Source organism: Macaca mulatta, chromosome 7, assembly GCF_049350105.2.
Source record: "Macaca mulatta isolate MMU2019108-1 chromosome 7, T2T-MMU8v2.0, whole genome shotgun sequence".
In the NCBI taxonomy this organism is placed as follows: Eukaryota; Metazoa; Chordata; class Mammalia; order Primates; family Cercopithecidae; genus Macaca; species Macaca mulatta.
In genome coordinates, this window is record NC_133412.1 from 146,336,005 (window position 1) to 146,356,789 (window position 20,785).

The window sequence follows — 20,785 nt, forward strand, 5'->3', positions numbered from 1 at the left end:
TACAGGCTTGAGCCACCGCGCCCGGCCTGTAAATTTCATTGTACGGGATATTTGGGGATCTGTAAGACTACCCCCAGGTTCAGTAATTTGCTAGAAAGACTCAACTCAGAAAAGGTTTTATACTCAAATTGTAGTTTAATACATTGAAATGATACAGATTAGCAACAGAAAAAGACACATAGGGCAGGGTCCAGGAGACACCACCAGGCACAAGCAGTCAATAGTCCTCTCCCAGTGGAGTTGTGCACACAGTGCTTAATTTTTCCAGCAACAGTGTATGACAACACACGTGGAATATTGGCAACCTGGGAAGCTCGCTGAGCCGTGGTGTCCGGGTCACACGTGGCTGACCTCAGTTCTCTGGCTTCTTCAGAGGCCAAGCTGATACCGTGTGACTCAAGGCCCTCACCATAGATCACATTGTTAGCAGAAACTTGTTGGCATGACCCAGTGCCTCATTTAAACAAGGGAAATTGTTTTTCTTTTTAATTAATTTAATTTTTTTTTTTTTTTAAGATGGAATCTCACTCTGTCACAGTGGTGTGATCTGAGTGGTGTGATCTGAGCTCACAGCAAACTTTGCCTCCCAGGTTCAAGCGATTCTCATGCCTCAGTCTCCCCAGTAGCTGGAATTAAGGCATGCACCACCACACCCGGCTAATTTTTGTATTTTTAGTAGAGCTGGGGTTTCACCGTGTTGGTCAGGCTGGTCTTAAACTCCTGACCTCAAGTGGTCCACTCGCCTCAGCCTCCCAAAGTGCTGGAATTACAGGGATGAGCCACTGCACCCACCCAGGAAGTCTTAACAGGCCGGATATTCTAAGGGTTTAGAGGTTGTCTTCCAGGAGCTGGGAAGGGAAAGAATCCTTTTTTGGCCTGTGCAGAGTTTGAACAACCTTGATGTGCTGAGTTACTCCCTTTACTGTATAGCAGGCCTTGTACATCTTTTCATCCTTCAGGTTTCAGGTCATGTTGTGGTACTTCCTCAGCCAGGTATTTTCTGGCCATATTATTTAAAAGTAGTCCCATACCAGGTGTTTTTTTTATCACATCACCTTGTTTATTCCTTTTTTTTTTTTTTTTTTAACTTCCTTGTGGAGCTGGGCTAGCCGATAGGCAGTACACTGAGAGCAGCCTGTTTATTCCTTTTATAGTACTATCCCACTGTGTAATTATCCTGTTTATTGTCTGTCTCCCTCTGCTTGAAAGCAGTTCATGAGAGCCAGGAACCTTATCTGTTTGCTCCCTGTTGTATCCCTGGCACTGCACCTAGCACAGTGTCTGGCACATAGCTGGCACTTACCTTTTTTAGGGGGGACAGTTCCCAGTGAAAACTAGAAAAATCGCTAGACAAATTTTAAAAGAGCTGTAACACTTATTTTTAAAATTAATTAATAATTAGTGATTAGAAATTAAGACTGGGCAGAGTGGTTCACGCCTGTAATCCCAGCACTTTGGGAGGTCAGGGGTGGGCGGATTACCTGAGGTCAGGAGTTTGGCTAACATGGTGAAACCCCGTTTCTACTTAAAAAAAACAAAAAACAAAAACAAAAACAAAAATTAACCAGGTGTGGTGATACGTGCCTGTAATCCCAGCTACTTGGGAGACTGAGGCAGGAGAATCACTTGAACCTGGGAGGCCGAGGTTGCAGTGAGCTGAGATCGCACCACTGCACTCCAGCCTGGGCAACAAGAGCAAAACTCCATCTCAAAAAAAAAAAAAGTTAAAGTCAAATAGGAAAAGGACATAGATGAAAAAGCACTCAACTGTCCTGATAATAAGAGAAATAGATATTAAAATTATGCCGAGATTCCATATTTCTCCCATCAGATTGGTAAAAATCTAAGCACTTGCTAACATAAGGTGTTAGCAACAGTGTGGTGAAGTAGGCAATCTCTTGCATTGCTGAGTCTCTAAATTGGTGTAATCCATAGGGAGGGCAATTTGGCATGCTCTCTCTCTCTCTCTCTCTCTCTCTCTCTCTCTCTCTCTTGCTCTCTCTCTTTCTCTCTCTCTCTCTCTCTCTCTCGCTTGCTCTCTCTCTTTCTCTTTCTCATACCTGCAGTCCCAGCTGCTCAGGAGGCTGAGGTGGGAGGATTGCTTGAGCTTGGGAGGTCAAGACTGTGGTAAGCTGTGACTATGCCACTGCACTCCAGCCTAGTGACAGAGAATTTATCTCAAAAATAAGAAGAATGAGGATATTCTTTATGTACTGATGTGTAGAAAAATCTCTTAAGATACATAGTTAAGTGGAGAAAACAAAATGCTGCATGGTACATTTACTGTACTACCATTTGTGTGAAAAGGGGGAGTAAGAGTGTGTGTTTGTATTTGCTTGCATATGTAGAAAGAAACTTGGAAAGGATTCACAGGAGAACAATAACAGTAGTAAGCAGGGGGATTAGGAAACTAGGTATATATTAAGAGGGAGATTTTATACTCTATACCTTTTAATACTTTCTTTGAAACCACGTAAATGTTTCACCTGTGTATTTATTTATTTTATTTTTAATTTTTGCTTTACCTGCTTTTAACAAATAAATTGTACTTTTTTTGAAGAGCCCTGTTTTTCCTTTCGATTATTATCTGTAGATTCTTATGTCACATTTTACTTTAATAGCACATTTAAACAGAATACAGTCTTTAAATGGAAGCTGACAATTTATTTCCCTGGAGAATTTTTGAAGTACAATAACATTTGATTGATTGAACTTTATTTAGTAAGAATTCTTAGCACACTCCCTCCCAGGCACACCTACATGGTGCTTCATTTTCAGTGAACTACAAATCTCTGAAACCCAAAACTCCAATCTAAAAGTACAAGACGGCTGGACTCGATGGCTCATGCCTGTAATCCCAGCACTTTGGGAGGATTTCTTGAGCCCAGAAGTTCAAGACCAGCTTGGGCAACATGGTGAAGCTTTGTCTCTACAAAAAATTAGCCAGGCTTCACAAACAGTCTTTTAGGAATCATTTATTAATTAACTCAACAAATATTTATTGAGTACAGGAGACACTAGAGATCCAGCAAAGATCAAGAACTTGTGCTGTCCTTGGAGAAAATTTATATTCGAAGGAGATAAAGATGAATAATCAAGTAACAAACAGGAGCTACATCAAATGATCACAAGTACGATTCAGAGAATTAAAACCAGCAGATCAATGTAGAGAAAGGGTTCCTTACATTCGATAGTCAGGAAATTCTCTCTCTACCAGGAGGGAACTGAGTGACAAGGAACAGTCAGGTGGGAGAAGGACATTCCAGATGAACCAGCCCTGAGTGGGGAACTAGAAGTCCAGTTTGAGAAAAGGAATGGAGAGAGGAGGAACAGTCTGTGGTCAGAGCAAGGAACAAACTGTTTTAGACTTCACGAGCCTAAGAAGTTTTGATTCTGTTATGAGCATGACAAGAAGCCATGTAATCGAGTTTTAAAGGAATGACATGATCTCATTTTGTTTAAAAAAAAAAAAATCATCCTGGCTATAGTGTGGAGAATGGACTAGGGGAGCATAAAAGCAGAAAGACCAAATTAGAAGCCTATTAACAGTAATCCAAATGACAGGTAATAGTGGTTTGAACCACAAAGATTGTGGACATAGAAAGAAGTAGATAGGTCCAGGAGGTGTTTTGGAGGTATTCTGGCAGAATTTGTGGGCTGACTAGACAGAGGTACTAAGGAAGGGAAAGAAAGAAAGAATAATTCGTAGATTTGGGACTTCCTAGAAACTGGGAGAATGGTACTGCTGTTTACTGAGATAAATGGAGAAGACAGAGGAGAAGCTTAGAATAGAGTTCTGGGAGAGGTCAGAGATGGAGATCAACATTTGGGAAACAGATTTTTCTAATTCCATAGTGCCTATGATTTTCTGTTGATAGACTAAAAATGTCTGGAATTTTATATGCAGTTTCATCTGGACTGTACCCTAAGAGGAGATCAGTTATACCTTGGCACCTGCTAGTAGCCATAGGAATGTTTATATGTAGAATAAATGGTAAAACTACTGAATGCTTAATATGTGCCAGACACCATGAGATATGTCTTTCAAGTACTATCCCAGTAGAATTTACAACTCTATCAGGAGATACTTTTTTCTCACCATTTTACAGATGAAGACATTGAAGTTCAAAGAGGTTAAATAACTTGTCCCAAATCACACTATATAGAAGAGAAATCCAAATCCTGGTAGTCTGACCCCAGAACTTGGGCTAATTACCACTATATAATACAGTGTCACTGGGGTAAACCCAAGATATGATAACGTAAGTTAGAGACTTTTAAATTCCAAATTTCACACACTATGATTTCACCCATAAAATATAGTGATTCAGCCATAGTCTTCTGATTAATTGGAGTACCCTATAAAATACTTTAGGAACTTGCTTCTTTTATTTGCATATATATATGTTCATTCGTAAATTAAATCTGGACAGCCAATGAATCTGCCATTTTTGTCTGTAACCAACACTTCTGTCACCAAATTGTACTTTTTTTTGTTTTTTTTTTTTTTGAGACGGAATCTCATTCTGTCACCCAGGGTGGAGTGCAGTGGCACAATCTTGGCTTACTGCAACCTCTGCCTCCTGGGTTCAAGCGATTCGCCTGCCTCAGCCTCCCAAGTAGCTGGGATTACAGGTGCCCACCACCACGTTGGCTAATTTTTATATTTTTAATAGAGACAAGGTTTCACCATGTTGGCCAGGCTGGTCTTGAATTCCTGACTTCAGGTGATCCGCCTGCCTCAGCCTCCCAGAGTGCTGGGGTTACAGGCATGAGCCACCACGCCCAGCCCAAATTGTACTTTTTTTAAATAAAGAAATTAAAACAGTATCTTTTTCCTTAAAGATGGTGTCTCACTACATTCCCCGGGCTGCACTTGACTATAGGTGTGTGCCACCATTCCTGAAAACAAAATCAGTTTTGAAAGTAGTATCTGGGCTGGGCATGGTGGCTCACACCTTTAATCCCAGCACTTTGGGAGGCTGAGGCGAGCAGATCACCTGAGGTCAGGAGTTCAAGACCAGCCTGACCAACATGGATAAGACCCCGTCTCTACTAAAAATACAAAAAATTAGCCAGGCGTGGTGGTGCATGCCTGTATATCCTAGCTACTCAGGAGGCTGAGGCAGGAGAATTGCTTGAACCCAGGAAGCAGAGGTTGTGGTGAGCCAAGATCGCGCCATTGCACTCCAGTCTGGGCAACAAGAGCAAAACTCCATTAAAAAAAAAAAAAAGGTGGTATCTGACCAGGCGCACTGGCTCATGCCTGTAATCCCAGCATTTTGTGAGGCCGAGGTGGGTGGATCATGAGGTCAGGAGTTCGAGACCAGCCTGGCCAACATGGTGAAACCCTGTCTCTACTAAAATACAAAAATTAGCCGGCACAGTGGCGGATGCCTGTAATCCCAGCTACTCGGGAGGCTGAGGCAGGAGAATCGCTTGAACCTGGGAGGCAGAGGTTGCAGTGAACCGAGATTGTGCCACTGCACTCTAGCCTGGGTGACAGAGCAAGACTCTGTCTCGGAAGGAAAAAAAAAAAAAAAAGTGTCCATGGCTAGGCACAGTGGCTCACGCATGTAATCCTAGCACTTCAGGAGGTAGAGGTGGGTGAACCACTTGAGGCCAGGAGTTTGAGACCAGCCTGACCAACATGGTGAAACTCTGTCTCTACTAAAAATACAAAAATTAGCCGGGTGTTGTGGCACACACCTGTAATCCCAGCTCCTCGGGAGGCTGAGGCACGAGAATCGCTTGAACCTGGGAGGCAGAGGTTTCAGTGAGCCAAGATTGTGCCACTACTAGGCGACTGAATGAGACTCTGTCTCCAAAATAATAATAATAATAATAATAATAAAAGTAGTGTCCAACATACTACAAAGAGGAAGGGTTTATGAATGTGTATATTACTGTTAAGTTAAACAGTGTTCTAGTATCCATCTTATTATCAGCCTTGGGCAGGGCAGGGCAGGGCAGGGTTGAGTTGGCTAATGTTCATTATAAACCAGATCATCCGGTTGGGGACCATGAATGAGCATATGATTGCCCCTTTCATGCTAGACTTAGCTAATTAAACTGTTCATATGACCTAAACTGATGGCTGTGGTGCCATAGAAAGAAAACAAGTTTTGAGGCAAGAGACTTTAGTTTGATTCCTACCTCTGCTGTTTTCTGGTTGTGAGATTTTGGATCAGTTGCTTTTGTGTTCATTTACCAAAACTTCTCCAGACAAAAAGAATAAGTAAGATAATGTGACAGTGCCTTGTAAATATCAAATACTATATAGAGATAGCTATTATTACTTGTATGTTTATTGTGAACATTAATCAGCCAATCAAGTTGTTCGGACTTGTACTGCTGAACATCAATTGCAGATATAACTTTCTTGGCAGATGACTTAGTCACCTCCTTCTGTGGAAGAATAAAAGTATGAATTCTCTTTTTTTTTTTTTTTTTTTTTTTTTTGAGACGGAGTCTCGCTCTGTCGCCCAGGCTGGAGTGCAGTGGCCGGATCTCAGCTCACTGCAAGCTCCGCCTCCCGGGTTTACGCCATTCTCCTGCCTCAGCCTCCCGAGTAGCTGGGACTACAGGCGCCCGCCACCTCGCCCGGCTAGTTTTTTTTTTTTGTATTTTTAGTAGAGACGGGGTTTCACCATGTTAGCCAGGATGGTCTCGATCTCCTGACCTTGTGATCCGCCCGTCTCGGCCTCCCAAAGTGCTGGGATTACAGGCTTGAGCCACCGCGCCCGGCCTAAAAGTATGAATTCTCAATTCTCCTGCTTCTTGCTGTCTATCACACTATGTTCTGGTCCCTTTGGCCTCACCTTCTGTATAACCATTTCCATTCTACTGGGCTTTAGCCACTCTGGTGACTTGTGTTCAGCAAAAATAATCTTTCTTGATGGGTGGTATAGATATTTCTACCTTTTATGCTTTAGAATAGTTTCCTTTCCATTTCTCGTAGGGTTTGGGTCTTCATAACTGTTTGAAGAGAAATCCTGACTTCCAGACTGAAGGAGAGGGCACCATGCCTTTATATCGCCAGCCTCTGTCTTTTTTTTGTTCCCCTCTGTCTTAGTTCATTTTGTATTGCTATAACAGAATACCGCAGACTGGGTGATTTATTTATTTATTTATTTATTTGTTGTTTGTTTTCTTCTTTTTTGTATCTTTTATTTATTTATTTTTTATCTTTTTGAGACTGGGTGATTTATAAAGAAAAGAAATTTATTCAACTCATGGTTCTTGAGGCTGGAAAGTCCAAGAGTATATGGTACCAGCACCTGAGGAGGATTATCCCTTGGTGGATAGGCAGAAGGGCAAGAGAGAGCTTGCTTTTGTAACAAAGTCACTCCCACGATAACTAACCTACTCCTGCGATAGCGACATAACAGGTTCAGTATCCCTGATTTGAAAGTCTGAAATTCAAAGTGCTCCCAAATCCGAACCTTTCTGAGTACCAGTGTGATGCTCAAAGGCAATGCTTATTGGAGCGTTTTAGATTTTGGATTTTTAGATTTGGTATGTTAAACCTGTAAGTATAATGGAAATATTCAAAAATGCAAAATCTGAAACACTTCTGGTCCCAAACATTTCAGATAAAGGATACTGAACCTGTAATCCATTCATGAAGGCAGAGTCCTCATGACCCAGTCACTTCCTAAAGGCCTCACCTCTTGATACCACCACAATGGCAACCAAGTTTCCAGTACATGAACTTTCCAGGGGAACATTCAAACTATAGCACCCTCCTTTATCCCTTATCCTATTCCATTAGTTTTAATACCCACTTTGTCTCTTCCTCTAGTCTTCAGTCTACGCTTTGACGTGGTAAGTATGCTCAAGTTTCTAAGAGCTCTAAAATAACCTTTTCTGGTTTTGTCTTCCTTTCCAGTGGGGTTGGATAAAATAACTTTTTCAAGTTAAATCGCTCTCTATTGCAAGCCTCTTCCACCTTTTTTTTTTTTTTTTTTTTTTTTTTTTTGCTTCGAAGAATGATTGCTTTTACCTTCTCATTTCTCAATCATTTTCCAGCCCATTGTGATTTAGGACATTGATACAGAAGGGCTGGGCTCCCGGCTAAATTCCACCCTTAAACCTGGAACTGCAGCCCTAAGTGAAAACAGCTGACCCCATTTTTCCCCACCCAAATGTTGCCTCTTTGGCCTGCCATGCCCCTATCCTGTACCCATAAAAATATTTCAGCTGGGCTGGGCACAGTGGCTCACTCCTATAATCCCAGCACTTTGGGAGACTGAGGCAGGTGGATCAGCTGAGGTCAGGAATTGAAGACCAGCCTGGCCAACATGGCAAAACCCTATCTCTACTAAAAATACAAAAATTAGTTGGGCGTGGTGCTGGGCACCATAATCCCAGCTACTTGGGAGGATGAGGCAGGAGAATTGCTTGAACCCAGGCAGCGGAGCTTATAGTGAGCCCAGATTGTGCCGATGCACTCCAGCCTGGGCAACAGAGCGAGACTCTGTCTCAAAAAAAAAAAAAAAAAAAAAAAAAAGAGTTCAGCAGCTGGCAGAACAATACAAGCAGCTGACGTCAGGGATATAAATGGCTGAGTGTTGGAAATACAAGCGACTGATTGTCAGAAATACAAGCAACTGAGCGTTGGTGATATAAGCGGCTGAGCAGTGAGCAGAAAAGCAGCTGAGCGTTGGAGACTATGGATGGATGTGGCTAACTTCAGGTGGTGCAGCTTTGGAGAATAGGCCCAGCCAGAGATGGCCTGGCTTCAGGAAAGATCACCTTCTTCCCATGCCATCCCCTTTTCAACTCTCTATCCTACTGAGAACCACTTCCATCGCGCAGTAAAATCTTCTGCATACACTACCCTTCGATCTGTTCGTGTGACCTGATTATTCCTGGACACTGGAAGAGAACCTGGGTGCCAAGAGGAGAGAGCAGGGGCTGCCACCCTGACCCTCCACTGAGCTGGCTGGCCCTTGGCCATCCCTGAATGGCAGAGTTGAAGGAGCATTGATTGTAACACACTTGGATGCTGCTGCGGGCCTGCACAGAGCCTGCTCCTGCCAGAGAGGAGCAACCGGCTGGTTCCTGCATTCGTTTGCTCTGGTTCCCACACTCACTCACTCGCTTGCACACTTCCTCTTGCAAGGGGTTTGAGTGTGTGGTGGCCGAGTAAACGAGCCACGCTCTGAGCCATGAGGGGGTCAAGGGAGTTATCCCGTCTCATCTCAATCCGACTTCCCTCTTCACTGTTTTACTTTTGTAAAACCCTTGATGAACTTCCCATTGCCAGTTCAGGGTCTTTTTAGCTCTCATCCTGCCATACTGTTGATGACACCTCTTTGATTTGTGCTCCACTTTTGGCTTCTGTGTTATATTGATTCCTGAGTTTTCTTCCCTCTCCTCTATTCTCTTAATCTCATTTTCTGGTTTTCTCCCATCACCTGCTGGTTAAGCTTAGGGGTTATTTACACTTCTCTCCTTGGTCATCTTTTTACTGTATTTTTCTCTCCACAGCTATTTCATCCATTTCTGAGGCTATAGAGACCATTGACTTCCTCTGACCCTTCTGAGCTTGAAAGTCCTATTGGTAACTGCCATTGGACTTGACTGCCTGGTTACGTCTCTAACTAAAGTACTTCTGTCTTCCAGTCTGCTTATCTTACTGTGTTCCATATCTCTACCAATGCTAGTTCCTTATGCTGGAAATCTCATTCATTGCCACTCAGTCAAGTTTGCTAAAAATGAAACAGCTGATTATGTCACTTCTTTGACCTTACCACTTTTTTGTGTGTGTGTGAGCCTTGCTTTGTCACCCAGGCTGGAATGTAGTGGCACAATCTCTGCTAACTGCAGCCTCCACCTCCCAGGTTCAGGTGATTCTCCTACCTTAGCCTCATGAGTAGCTGAGATTACAGGCATGTGCCACCATGCCCGACTAATTTTTATATTTTTAGTAGAGACGGGGTTTCACCATGTTGGCCAGGCTGGTGTCAAACTCCTGACCTCAAGTGATGCGCCCACCTTGGCCTCCCAAAGTGCTGGGATTTCAGGCGCCCGGCCTGTTACTTCTTGATTATATGCTAAACAAGGGATGGATTACTCATGAGTTTTCTGGGAAAGAGGTGAACAATTCCCGGAACTAAGGATCCCTCCCCTTTTTAGACCATACAAGGTAACTTCTGGACTTTGCCATGGCATCTGTAAACTGTCATAGTGCCGGCAGGGAGTGTCTTTTAGCATGCTAATGTATTATAATTAGCGTATAGTGAGCAGTGAGGATGACCAGAGGTCACTCTGCTCACCATCTTGGTTTTGGTGGGTTTTGGTCAGCTTCTTTATTGCAACCTGTTTTATCAGCAAGGTCTTTATGGGCTGTATCTTGTGCTGACTTCCAATCTCATCCCGTAACTAAGAGTACCTAACCTCCTGCGAATGCAGTCCAGTAGGTCTCGGCCTTATTTTACCCAGCCCCTATTCAAGATAGAGTTGCTCTGGTCCAAATGCCTCTGACACAAGGATTTTAAAGTCTTATTAATTAGGGTAAGAGAGTTCCTTGCGTAAGTGGTCTGAATCACAGAAAGCTGAATTTGAAAAAGGTGCTTGGAGCTGCAGCCAATAAACAAGGTTTAATGCAGGTGTCAGTCTTTAAGCTACATCTCAAAGGAAAAGTACAATTGTATTTTGTTGGGATGAAAAGAGAGAATGGAGCAAGCCAAGACCCAGGTAAAAGAGAGGACCTGAGTGCCTTCAGTGAACAGTGATAGATAATCTAGACTTTTAAACTGCATACTTCCTGTAAATTGTTTTTTCTTGCTTCAGGTTTTTAGAACTCATGTAGTGACGGGTCTGTTGTTAATCCCAGGTCTAACCGTTACCTTGATTCTGCTGAGAATCTGATTTACTGAAAACGTTTTTCTTGTACTTATAGAATGACAATAGAGAACGGCAGGAGCACAACGACAGGCGGAGCCTTGGCCACCCTGAGCCATTATCTAATGGACGACCCCAGGGTAACTCTCGGCAGGTGGTGGAGCAAGATGAAGAAGAAGATGAGGAGCTGACATTGAAATATGGCGCCAAACATGTGATCATGCTCTTTGTCCCCGTGACTCTCTGCATGGTGGTGGTCGTGGCTACCATCAAGTCAGTCAGCTTTTATACCCGGAAGGATGGGCAGCTGTACGTATAAGTTTTGTTTTATTATTCTCAAAGCCAGTGTGGCTTTTCTTTACAGCATATCATCATCACCTTGAAGGCCTCTGCATTGGAGGGGCAGGACTTAGCTAGAGAGTCCATCCTCTGTGATGGTCAGGAGCAGTTGAGAGCAAGGGGTTATTACTTGATGTTTTAAGTGGAGAAAAGGAACACTGCAGAAGTATGTTTCCTGTATGGTATTACTGGATAGGACTGAAGTTAGGCTGAATTGAACACATAAATTTTTTTCCACCTCAGGGCCATTGGGCGCCCATTACTTTTCTGCCTAGAGTATTCTTTCCTTTTCTGACTTTGGTGGGTTAAATTCCTGTCATCCCTCTCTTCTTGGTGTTATGTATAAAGTTTCGGTGCCGCAAAAGAAATAGCACTAGAATATAAAATTTTCCTTTTATTTCTCAGCAAGGCAAGTTACTTCTCTATAGAAGGGTGCGCCCTTACAGATGGAACAATGGCAAGCGCACATTTGGACAAGGGAGGGGAAGGGGTTCTTACCCTGACACACGTGGTCCCTGCTGCTATGTCGTTCCCCTATTGGCTAGGGTTAGACCGCACAGGCTAAACTAATTCCAATTGGCTAATTTAAAGAGAATGATGGGGTGAGTGCTTTGGCAGGAGTCAGGGCAGGGCAGGTAGCAGGTAATTGGAATGAGGATGGAGCAGGTGATCAGAATAAAGGTGGAGGAGGTAATCAAAAAAGGTTGCTTTACAAGGAAGTTAAGTTTAAAAGTAGAAGGCAAATAATTGAACATACATATTGTTTGAAATTTAGAACTCACATCTAACATTGACTTAAATGTTAAATCCTCAAAGATAACATTCCTGTTTCTCCTAACACGATTAGGTCCTTCTTGGTATATTTTCTCATAGCAACTTGTTCTTTCTCACTTGTCACAATTTGCAAATATATATTTATTTACATTATTTATTTAATGCCTGATTTCCTTCTTTATTGCAAGGCCTGTGAGGGTACTGTGTCTCCGGGGTGAGGTGTATAATAAATGGCCAAACAAATCGTTAATTGGAAGGATGGATAACTAATTCAAGCCAGCACTCTCTAGACTCTTGGGGAGCTGTCATGTGGATTCCCCAGTGCTGCTGATGTCAGCCCTTGGCCTCCAAGAAAAATGCTTGATTCAAATGTCATCTAGTTCCATCTCTAGGACTCTCATGGGGCCCAAAGAAGAGTTGTAATTGAGTTTTAGAATTTGAAGTTGTGAAGTGTCTGAAAAACTACATGGTGTTCTGAAAACCAAACTTTTAGCCTTTTGGTAGAGCATCTGAGACAGCAGATGAAGGGCAGGGGTTAGAACTAGAGGGATTGAACAATATTATCCGTATAGGTTAGGGTTAGGTTTGGCAACATATTATAGAACAAACATTGGCAAGCTACAGCCACAGGCCAGATCTGCCTGCTAGCTTTCCACAAAGGTGTAATAACAAAGTTATTCACAAACTTGTGAATAAACTTTCTTTGGAACGTGACCATGCTCCTTGGTTTATACATTGTCTGTGGCTGCTTTCACACTATAGTAGCACAGCTGAGTGGTTGCCCTGGATACCATATGGTCCACAGAGCTTAAAATATTCACTATCTGACTTTTTATAGAAATGTTTCTGACTTTGTTAATAGAAAATCAAAACAACTGGTTTAAATAATGCACATACTTTCTCTCTCGTAGAGTAGTGCAGAGGTAGGCAGTCCAGATTAGTACAGTGGCTTCACGTTCATCAAGGACTCAATCTCCTTCTTTCTTCTTTAGCTTCTAACCTCTAGGTTACTTCAGGGTCCACGCTGGAGCGCTAGCCTTCATTCTGACAGTAGGAAGGAGTAGGGGAGAAAAGAACATAGGACATGTCAGCAGAATTCACTCCTTTCTTAGAAGTTCCATACACAACACATCTCCCTAAAAATCATTGCCATTACTTGTTCTCATAGCTATTCATAAATACAAGGGAGTCAGAAGTAAAGTCTTTTTGGCTGGGAATATTGGCACCTGGAATAAAAATGTTTTTCTGTGAATGAGAAACAAGGGGAAGATGGATATGTGACATTATCTTAAGACAACTCCAGTTGCAATTACTCTACAGATGAGAGGCATTAATTATAAGCCATATTACCTTTCTTCTGACAACCACTTGTCAGCCCACATGGTTTCTGTGGCAGAATCTGGTTCTATAACAAGTTCCTAATAAGCTGTAGCCAAAAAACATTTGATGAGGTATTATAATTATTTCAATATAAAGCACCCACTAGATGGAGCCAGTGTCTGGTTCATATGTAAGTCCTTTCCATATATTAGATATTTTCTTTGAAGCAATTATTTTAGAGTGTAGCTGTTTTTCTCAGGTGAAAAATTCTTAGCTAGATTGGTGAGTTGGGGAAGAGTGACTTATAAGATATGAATTGAATCGAGAAAAAGAAAATTCTGTATTGGAGGTGGTAATGTGGTTGGGGATCTCCATTAACACTTACCTAGGGCTTTTGTGTTTGTTTTATTGTAGAATCTATACCCCATTCACAGAAGATACCGAGACTGTGGGCCAGAGAGCCCTGCACTCAATTCTGAATGCGGCCATCATGATCAGTGTCATTGTTGTCATGACTATCCTCCTGGTGGTTCTGTATAAATACAGGTGCTATAAGGTGAGCATGAGACACAGATCTTTGCTTTCCACCCTGTTCTTATGGTTGGGTATTCCTGTCACAAGTAACTTAACTGATCTAGGAAAGAAAAAATGTTTTGTCTTCTAGAGCTAAGTTAGTTTTTAGTTTTGTTCCTCTTCACTGTGGAACATTCAAAAAATACAAAAAGGAAGCCAGGTGCATGTGTAATGCCAGGCTCAGAGGCTGAGGCAGGAGGATCGCTTGGGCCCAGGAATTCACAATCAGCTTGGGCAACATAGCAAGATCCTGTCTGTATTAAAGAAAACAAAAAACAAATATTGGAAGTATTTTATATGCATGGAATCTATATGTCATGAAAAAAGTAGTGTAAAATATATATATTATGATTAATTATCAAGAGTTAGTGATAATTCATATTATTTTGGATTTCAATGCCTTTTTAGGCCATTGTCTCAAACAATAAAACCAGAAAACAAAAAAGATATAACTGAAAAATAAACATTTTCATATAATAGCACAATCTAAGTGGGTTTTTGTTTGTTTGTTTGTTGAAACAGGGCTTTGCCCTGTCACCCAGCCTGGAGTGAAGTGCAGTGGCGCGATTTCGGCTCACTGCAGCCTCAACCCACCAGTTTCGAGCGATTCTCCTGCCTCTGCCTCCCCATTAGCTGGAATTACAGGCGCCCACCACCACACTCAGCTAATTTTTGTATTTTTAGTAGAGAGGGGGTTTCACCATGTTGGCCAGGCTGGTCTCAAACTCCTGGCCTCAAGTGAACTTCCCGCCTTGGTCTCCCAAAGTGCTGGGATTACAGGTATGAGCCACTGCGCCTGGCCCTAAGTGGTTTTAATATTTTGATTGACAGTATACTGAAGAAATACACTCTAAGACCTTTGTGAATCTCCTCATTCACAAATAACACTATAGGATATAATGGTCCCTATAAAATACGGTATAACTAAAATCAGATTTTCATGTTAGAGTACAGAACAATAAAGCCATGTTCAGATGCTGGTATTAAACTCACTGGTGACTGGTCACACCTTGCCTAAACTGGTAGCCATCATGCACCCCCTCACCATCTCTACCGTATTACTTCATTCCTCGGAAAGTGGGGCGCTGGGAGGTTGTACAGGAAAGACACAGACACACCCTTCTCAGCCTCTCCTCCTCTAGCTCGCTCTTTTGCCAAGTGGCCTACTGCTGAGTTTCAGCCAACTAGCACGTTTCAGACTCATACCTTAGAAAAAGTTACACATTATCACAAGTCATGCACCTTTTAAGATCATTTTCAAATAATAGAAATTATAAATGTTCAGCCAGACATGGTGGCTCATGCCTGTAATCCCAGCACTTTGGGAGGCCAAGGCAGGAGGATTGCTTGAGGTCAGGAGTTTTTTTGTTGTTGTTGTTTTCCTCCCGAGACAAAGTCTCGCTCTTGTCCCACAGGCTGGAGTGCGATGGTTCGATCTTGGCTCACTGCAAGTTCTGCCTCCCGGGTTCAAGCCATTCTGCTGCCTCAGCCCCCTGAGTAGCTGGGATTACAGGCACCTGCCACCATGCCCGACTAATTTTTGTATTTTTGGTAGAGACTGGTTTTTATCATGTTGGCCATGGTTGGTCTAGAACCGCTGATCTCAGGTGATCCACCCGCCTTGGCCTTGCAAGTGCTGGGATTATAGGTGTGAGCCACTGTGCCCGGCCGAGGTCAGGGGTTTGAGACCAGCCTGAGCAACATAGTGAGACCTGTCTCTACCAAAAAAAAAAAAAAAAATTACCTTTCCAAATGTTGGAATCTACTCTGTTTCTTTCTAGTATTTATTTCTGTATACTTTTCTAACATGGTTAAAATGTATAATCAGTATGTGTCCTTTTACTTTGGTGTGAGCATTTTTTCTATTATAAATTCTTAGAAAATATTTCTATGGCTATGAGATATTTGACTCAAGTACCTTATAATTTACTTCTCAAATGTCCCTGATGTTGCACATTTGTTTCTAGTGTTTCACTGTTTTAAAAAACAGTAATGTCTGTCTTTATGCCTAGAGCTTTTTCAGTTTTTCAAATTATTTCCTTCGGGTAAAATCCTAGAAGTAGAATTTCTGGGGCAAATTATCTACGTATTTGTAACTCTCTTGGGATACAAAATCCCATTTTCAAAAAGCTTATATCAGTTTGTACTTAACACCGGTAGTGAATGAGAGTATCTCTCATACCTCACCAGTGCTGAATTTCTTTTTTAAAACTATGTGCTGGTTTTTATGGGTAAAGAAAATGTCTTAATTTGCATTTAGTTGGTTACTAGTAATATCAATACCTTTCAATGCTTGTAAACTTTAAAATTATACAGAGTTTAACCTTGCTTGTTGAACATTTGAGTGAGTGGAAGTGTTAAGTGATAGCCGTCTGTATAATCTGTTAGTAATGTATGGATACCATTAAAGATGACAGGTATGCGTGATGATGACAGGTTGTTACCAACACTCAGAAGGCCAAAAAGCAAGTGATATAAACCCATGCTGGGAAGCATTTGCCTCCCCCACTTTAAAAATGGTAGTTTCTTAATTCCTTTCTTTATCCCTTTTTCACCATATATATTTTGTCTGCATGTGTTTACTTGCCTTTGGTTTCCTTGCTTTAGTAGACTGATCTTGTGACTTTTACCAGGATCCCATTATACTTTTGTTCTTCTGTTTATTTCTCAGATTTTATTGGAGGGTGGAATTCTACTTTTTCTTTCTTATAATTTAGAATTTACATACAGATTTCCTGCCTTTCCCTTACAAAATACCTTTGTAATTGGATAGGTGGAGCTCTGGACTCAGAGTTCTTTCTCCTAGTAATCTTAGGAAATTATTTAGTTTTTCTGTATTTTCATATTTTCACACATAAAAGAGAAAGCACCATCTCTAAACTACCTCTTCTTTTCTCTGTTTTAAGCATGTATGGGTTTTCCCAGTCTTGGGCAGTGACATGTACAGGACAAGTATCGCTTTACATCCGCCTTGTTTAATTTAAATACGAACTCTTTGAGGTAACCCCTACTATTATCCCAGTTTTATGGATGAGGCACTGAGGCAGGGGTCACACAGCTAGTGTGGGTCAGAACCTAATGGGTCAGAATGGATATTTGAGTACAGAGTTTGGCCTGGATTGACACACACAGCTATTACATAAGATTCTTCTCACATTCAGTCCTCAGCTCCCTGAAGTGTGGGTTCTCTTTTCATGCCTCCATGGAAACTGCGTATCATGTGGTTACCAGTTTTTCCTTTGGTCGTATCTGCTGATGTTTTTGAACCTGATTTTTCTGGACCTTATTGCCATTTGACTTATTTATTGCCTCCCGCTTCACATTGATTCTGGCTTTTGCTTTTCTTCCTACTTTGGTCCTCTTTGCAGTTTCCTAAAGCTAACCAGCCATGATTCTCAGATGATGGACTTTTTCGTCTCTCCCATTACTTCTTGGGAAATTATATTTTAATCTCATGGTTTAAATTTTCATCCTTAAACATAACTTTTAATGGAGTATTTTTAGCCCAGAAGGGCCCGTGGTTGGTTTGTTTTCTGCTTTGCATATCTCTTCTACTCAGATACCTGGTAGCATGTAAATCAAACGACTTATCCTTTATACCATTTCATTATCATCAGTAGGACTGCTTTGCTGGGGTTGTGTGTGTGTGTGTGTGTGTGTGTGTGAGGTGAAGTCTTGCTTTGTCACCTAAGCTAGAGTGTTAGGATTACAGGCGTGAGCCGCTATGCCAGGACAGCTGTTTTCTTCTAGTATTATTTGCCGTCTGTCTGAACATCTTCCTTTAGTAATTCTTTTAGAGCAAGTCAGCTGACCTCAATTTGTTTCAAGTTTTCTTCACCTTAGGATGTTTTAATTTTACCTTTATTACTGAAGGATATTGTTACTGGGCAGAAAATTGTCTTGATGTTTCCCTTTTTCAGCATTTAAAAAATGCTATTCTACTTTCTCTTAGCTTCCCTGGTTTCTGATAAAAATCAGTCATTTCAATCACTGTTCTTCTATAAGTAATACATTGTTTTGTTCTGGTCACTTTCAAAATTTTCTTTTTCTTTTCAGCAGTTATGGAACTGTGGGAGGATTTCTTTGTTCATTCTGTTCGGAGTTCACTGAGCTTTTTGAATCTCTAGGTTTATGTCTTTACCAAATTTGGAAAATTTTCAACCATTATTTCTTCAGAATTTTTCTGTACCACATTCTTTACTCTCTTCTTTTTTTTTTTTTTTGAGTTGGAGTCTCACTCTGTCACCCAGGCTGGAGTGCAGTGTTGCGATCTTGGTTCATTGCAACCTCTGCCTCCCTGGTTCAAGTGATTCTCCTGCCTCAGCCTTTTAAAGTGCTGGGATTATGGGTGCCTGTTACCATGCCTGGCTAATTTTGTTAATTTTTAGTAGAGACAGGGTTTTACCACATTGACCAGGCTGGTCTTGAACTCCTGGCCTTAAGTATTTTGCCTGCTTGGGCCTCCCAAAGTGCTGGGTTACAGGTGTGAGCCACCACACTCGGCTTTTTTTTTTCTTCTTCTTTTTTTGATTTTGAGACTGAGTCTTGCTTTGTCAGCCAGGCTGGAGTGCGGTGGTGCAATCTTGGCTCACTGCAACCTCTGCCTCCCTGATTCAAGCTATTCTACTGCTTCAGCCTCCCAGAGTGCTGGGATTATGGGTGCCTGTTACCATGCTTGGCTAATATTGTTAATTTTTAGTAGAGACGGGGTTTTACCACATTGACCAGGCTGGTCTTGAACTCCTGACCTTAAGTATTCTGCCTGCCTGGGCCTCCCAAAGTGCTGGGTTACAGGTGTGAGCCACCACACCCGGCCCCCCCCCCCCTTTTTTTTTTTTTTAGGCTGAGTCTTGCTTTGTCACCCAGGCTGGAGTGCAATAATGTGATCTCAGCTCACTGCAGCCTCAGCCTCCCAAGTAGCTGGGATTACAAAGATGTGCCACCATGGCCAGCTAATTTTTGTGTTTTTATTAGAGGTGGGGTTTCACCATGTTGGCCAGGCTGGTCTCAAACCCCTGGCCTTAAGTGATCCGTCTCCCTCAGCCTCCTGAAGTGCTGGGATTACAGATGTGAGCCACCACGCCTGGCTCTTTACCCTCTTCTGGGGGTGACGACACAAATGACTTTTTATTCCACAGGTCTCTGAGGCTCTGTTTATTTTCCAATTTTTTTCACTATTGTTCTGGTTAGATAATTTCTATTGATCTGTCTTCAAGTTTCCTGACATTTGCATTTTGTTACTAAACCTATTCAGTGAAATGTTTTTGGTTATTTTATTTTTAGTTCTAAAATTCCTATTTAGCCCTTCTTTACATTTTTTTATTCTGAAACTTAAAACTTTCCTTTCATTTTAAGAGGGTTTGCCCTTACTTCTTGGAGCATTTTTATGCTCCGAGGATGTTGATATTTCTGTTTTATTGGCCAGTTGATCTGACTGGGTTAGGTCCAGCCAGCCTTGTGTGAACTGTGGTTACATTATCAGTTCATTTTTCAAAGCCTTTGCAGTGTTGCTCAGATCTGCCCCATGTATATGCCACCCAGTCACCAGTCTGGGACTGGTATAGTGGTGTTCTATTTGTAATTCGGTCGTCAGGGTTGGTGTGTGCTGTTGAGGATCACATCCATACCCGCTCACCTTGGGAGTGGACCCACAAGTTTATAAACAGCTTTAAGAGATTGCTTTAATGAGTTTCTCTCTTTCTGTGATCTCCCTGTGGTTTCTTGGGCTTCCCTTTTCCATTCCTGCAGCTCAAAGTGGGCTTTATCTTCCTGAAGTCAGGGCCAAAATGTGGGAGGAGAGAGAGAAATAAAGCAAGGGCTATTTGCCCCACTCTCTTGGAACTGCCATTCCTCCAGTCAGAGAAAAAGGATTCCCTCCCTCTGAATTTTAGGCTTCTGCCACCCACATTACCATCACCAGAGGATTGTGTGAGGACTGGGCATACAAGAATGGAGAAAAGGGGAAAAGAAGGCCGAGCGCTGTGGCTCATGCCTGTAATCCTAGCACTTTGGGAAGCTGAGGTGGGCGGATTGCCTGAGCTCAGGAGTTCATGACCAGCCTGGGCAACGCGGTGAAAACCTGTCTCACTAAAATGCAAAAAATTAGCCGGGCGCGGTGGCGGGCACCTGTAGTTCAAGCTAGTCAGGAGGCTGAGGCAGAAGTATTGCTTGAACCCGGGAGGCAGAGGTTGCAGTGAGCTGAGATTGTGCCACTGCGCTTCAGCCTGAGTGGCAGAGCGAGACTCTGTCTCTAAAAAAAAGGAAGAAAAACTGGATTTTTACGCTCTCTGGGTGTTAGGAGAGCTCTTTCCTGATCCTCAAGCCAGAACTAGAGATCTTGTGGAGCTCCCATTGTCTTGCTAATGCCCACTCAGGTTGTATTGAGTACAGATGGAGGAAAAAAAAAAATGGTAGGCTCACTGCTAGTGCTTCTAATTCCCCAGCCCACCTACCTCTAGTTACTTTTCATCTTTTGCAACCAGCTGCTGCCTGCTTTCTGCCCAGGTTTTGTAACTGTGTTCAGTGGGACAGAGAGAGTGGAATGTGCTTTACTCCATCTTATCTGGAATCTTTCTTAATATATTTTTTGTCACATTTGTGCATCTTTTATCCATCCTTCATTTTGTTTTATTTTATTTTTTGAGACAAGAGTCTCAGTCTTTTGCCCAGGCTGGAGTGTAGTGGTGTGATCTTGGCTCACTGCAACCTCCGCCTTCTGGGTTCAGGCAATTCTCCTGCCTCAGCTCCCAAGTTGTTGGGATTACCAGTACCCGCCACCATGCCTGGCTAATTTTTGCCTTTTTAGTAGAGACGAGGTTTTGCCATGTTGCCCAGGCTGGTCTCGAACTTCTGACCTCCAGTGATCCACTGGCCTCAGCCTCCCAAACTGCTGGGACTACAGGCCTGAGCCACCACGCCCAGCCCTATC

General features: G+C 42.3%; 1 protein-coding gene and 1 non-coding gene across 5 annotated transcripts in view; one reads left to right on the forward strand and one right to left on the reverse strand.

The window, feature by feature from the left end:
* Window positions 1-20,785, forward strand: part of PSEN1 (presenilin 1) — an 82,941-nt gene that overhangs the window by 25,646 nt on the left and 36,510 nt on the right. For all 4 annotated transcript variants that reach the window (NM_001266480.1, XM_028850213.2, XM_028850214.2 and 1 more), the window contains 2 exon segments: window positions 10,910-11,160; window positions 13,699-13,840. In NM_001266480.1, coding sequence (NP_001253409.1) covers window positions 10,910-11,160; window positions 13,699-13,840 — 393 coding nt within the window.
* LOC114679824 (U7 small nuclear RNA) lies at window positions 1,314-1,377 on the reverse strand. The gene has a single exon (XR_003731917.1). It is a non-coding gene; the product is annotated as a U7 small nuclear RNA (small nuclear RNA).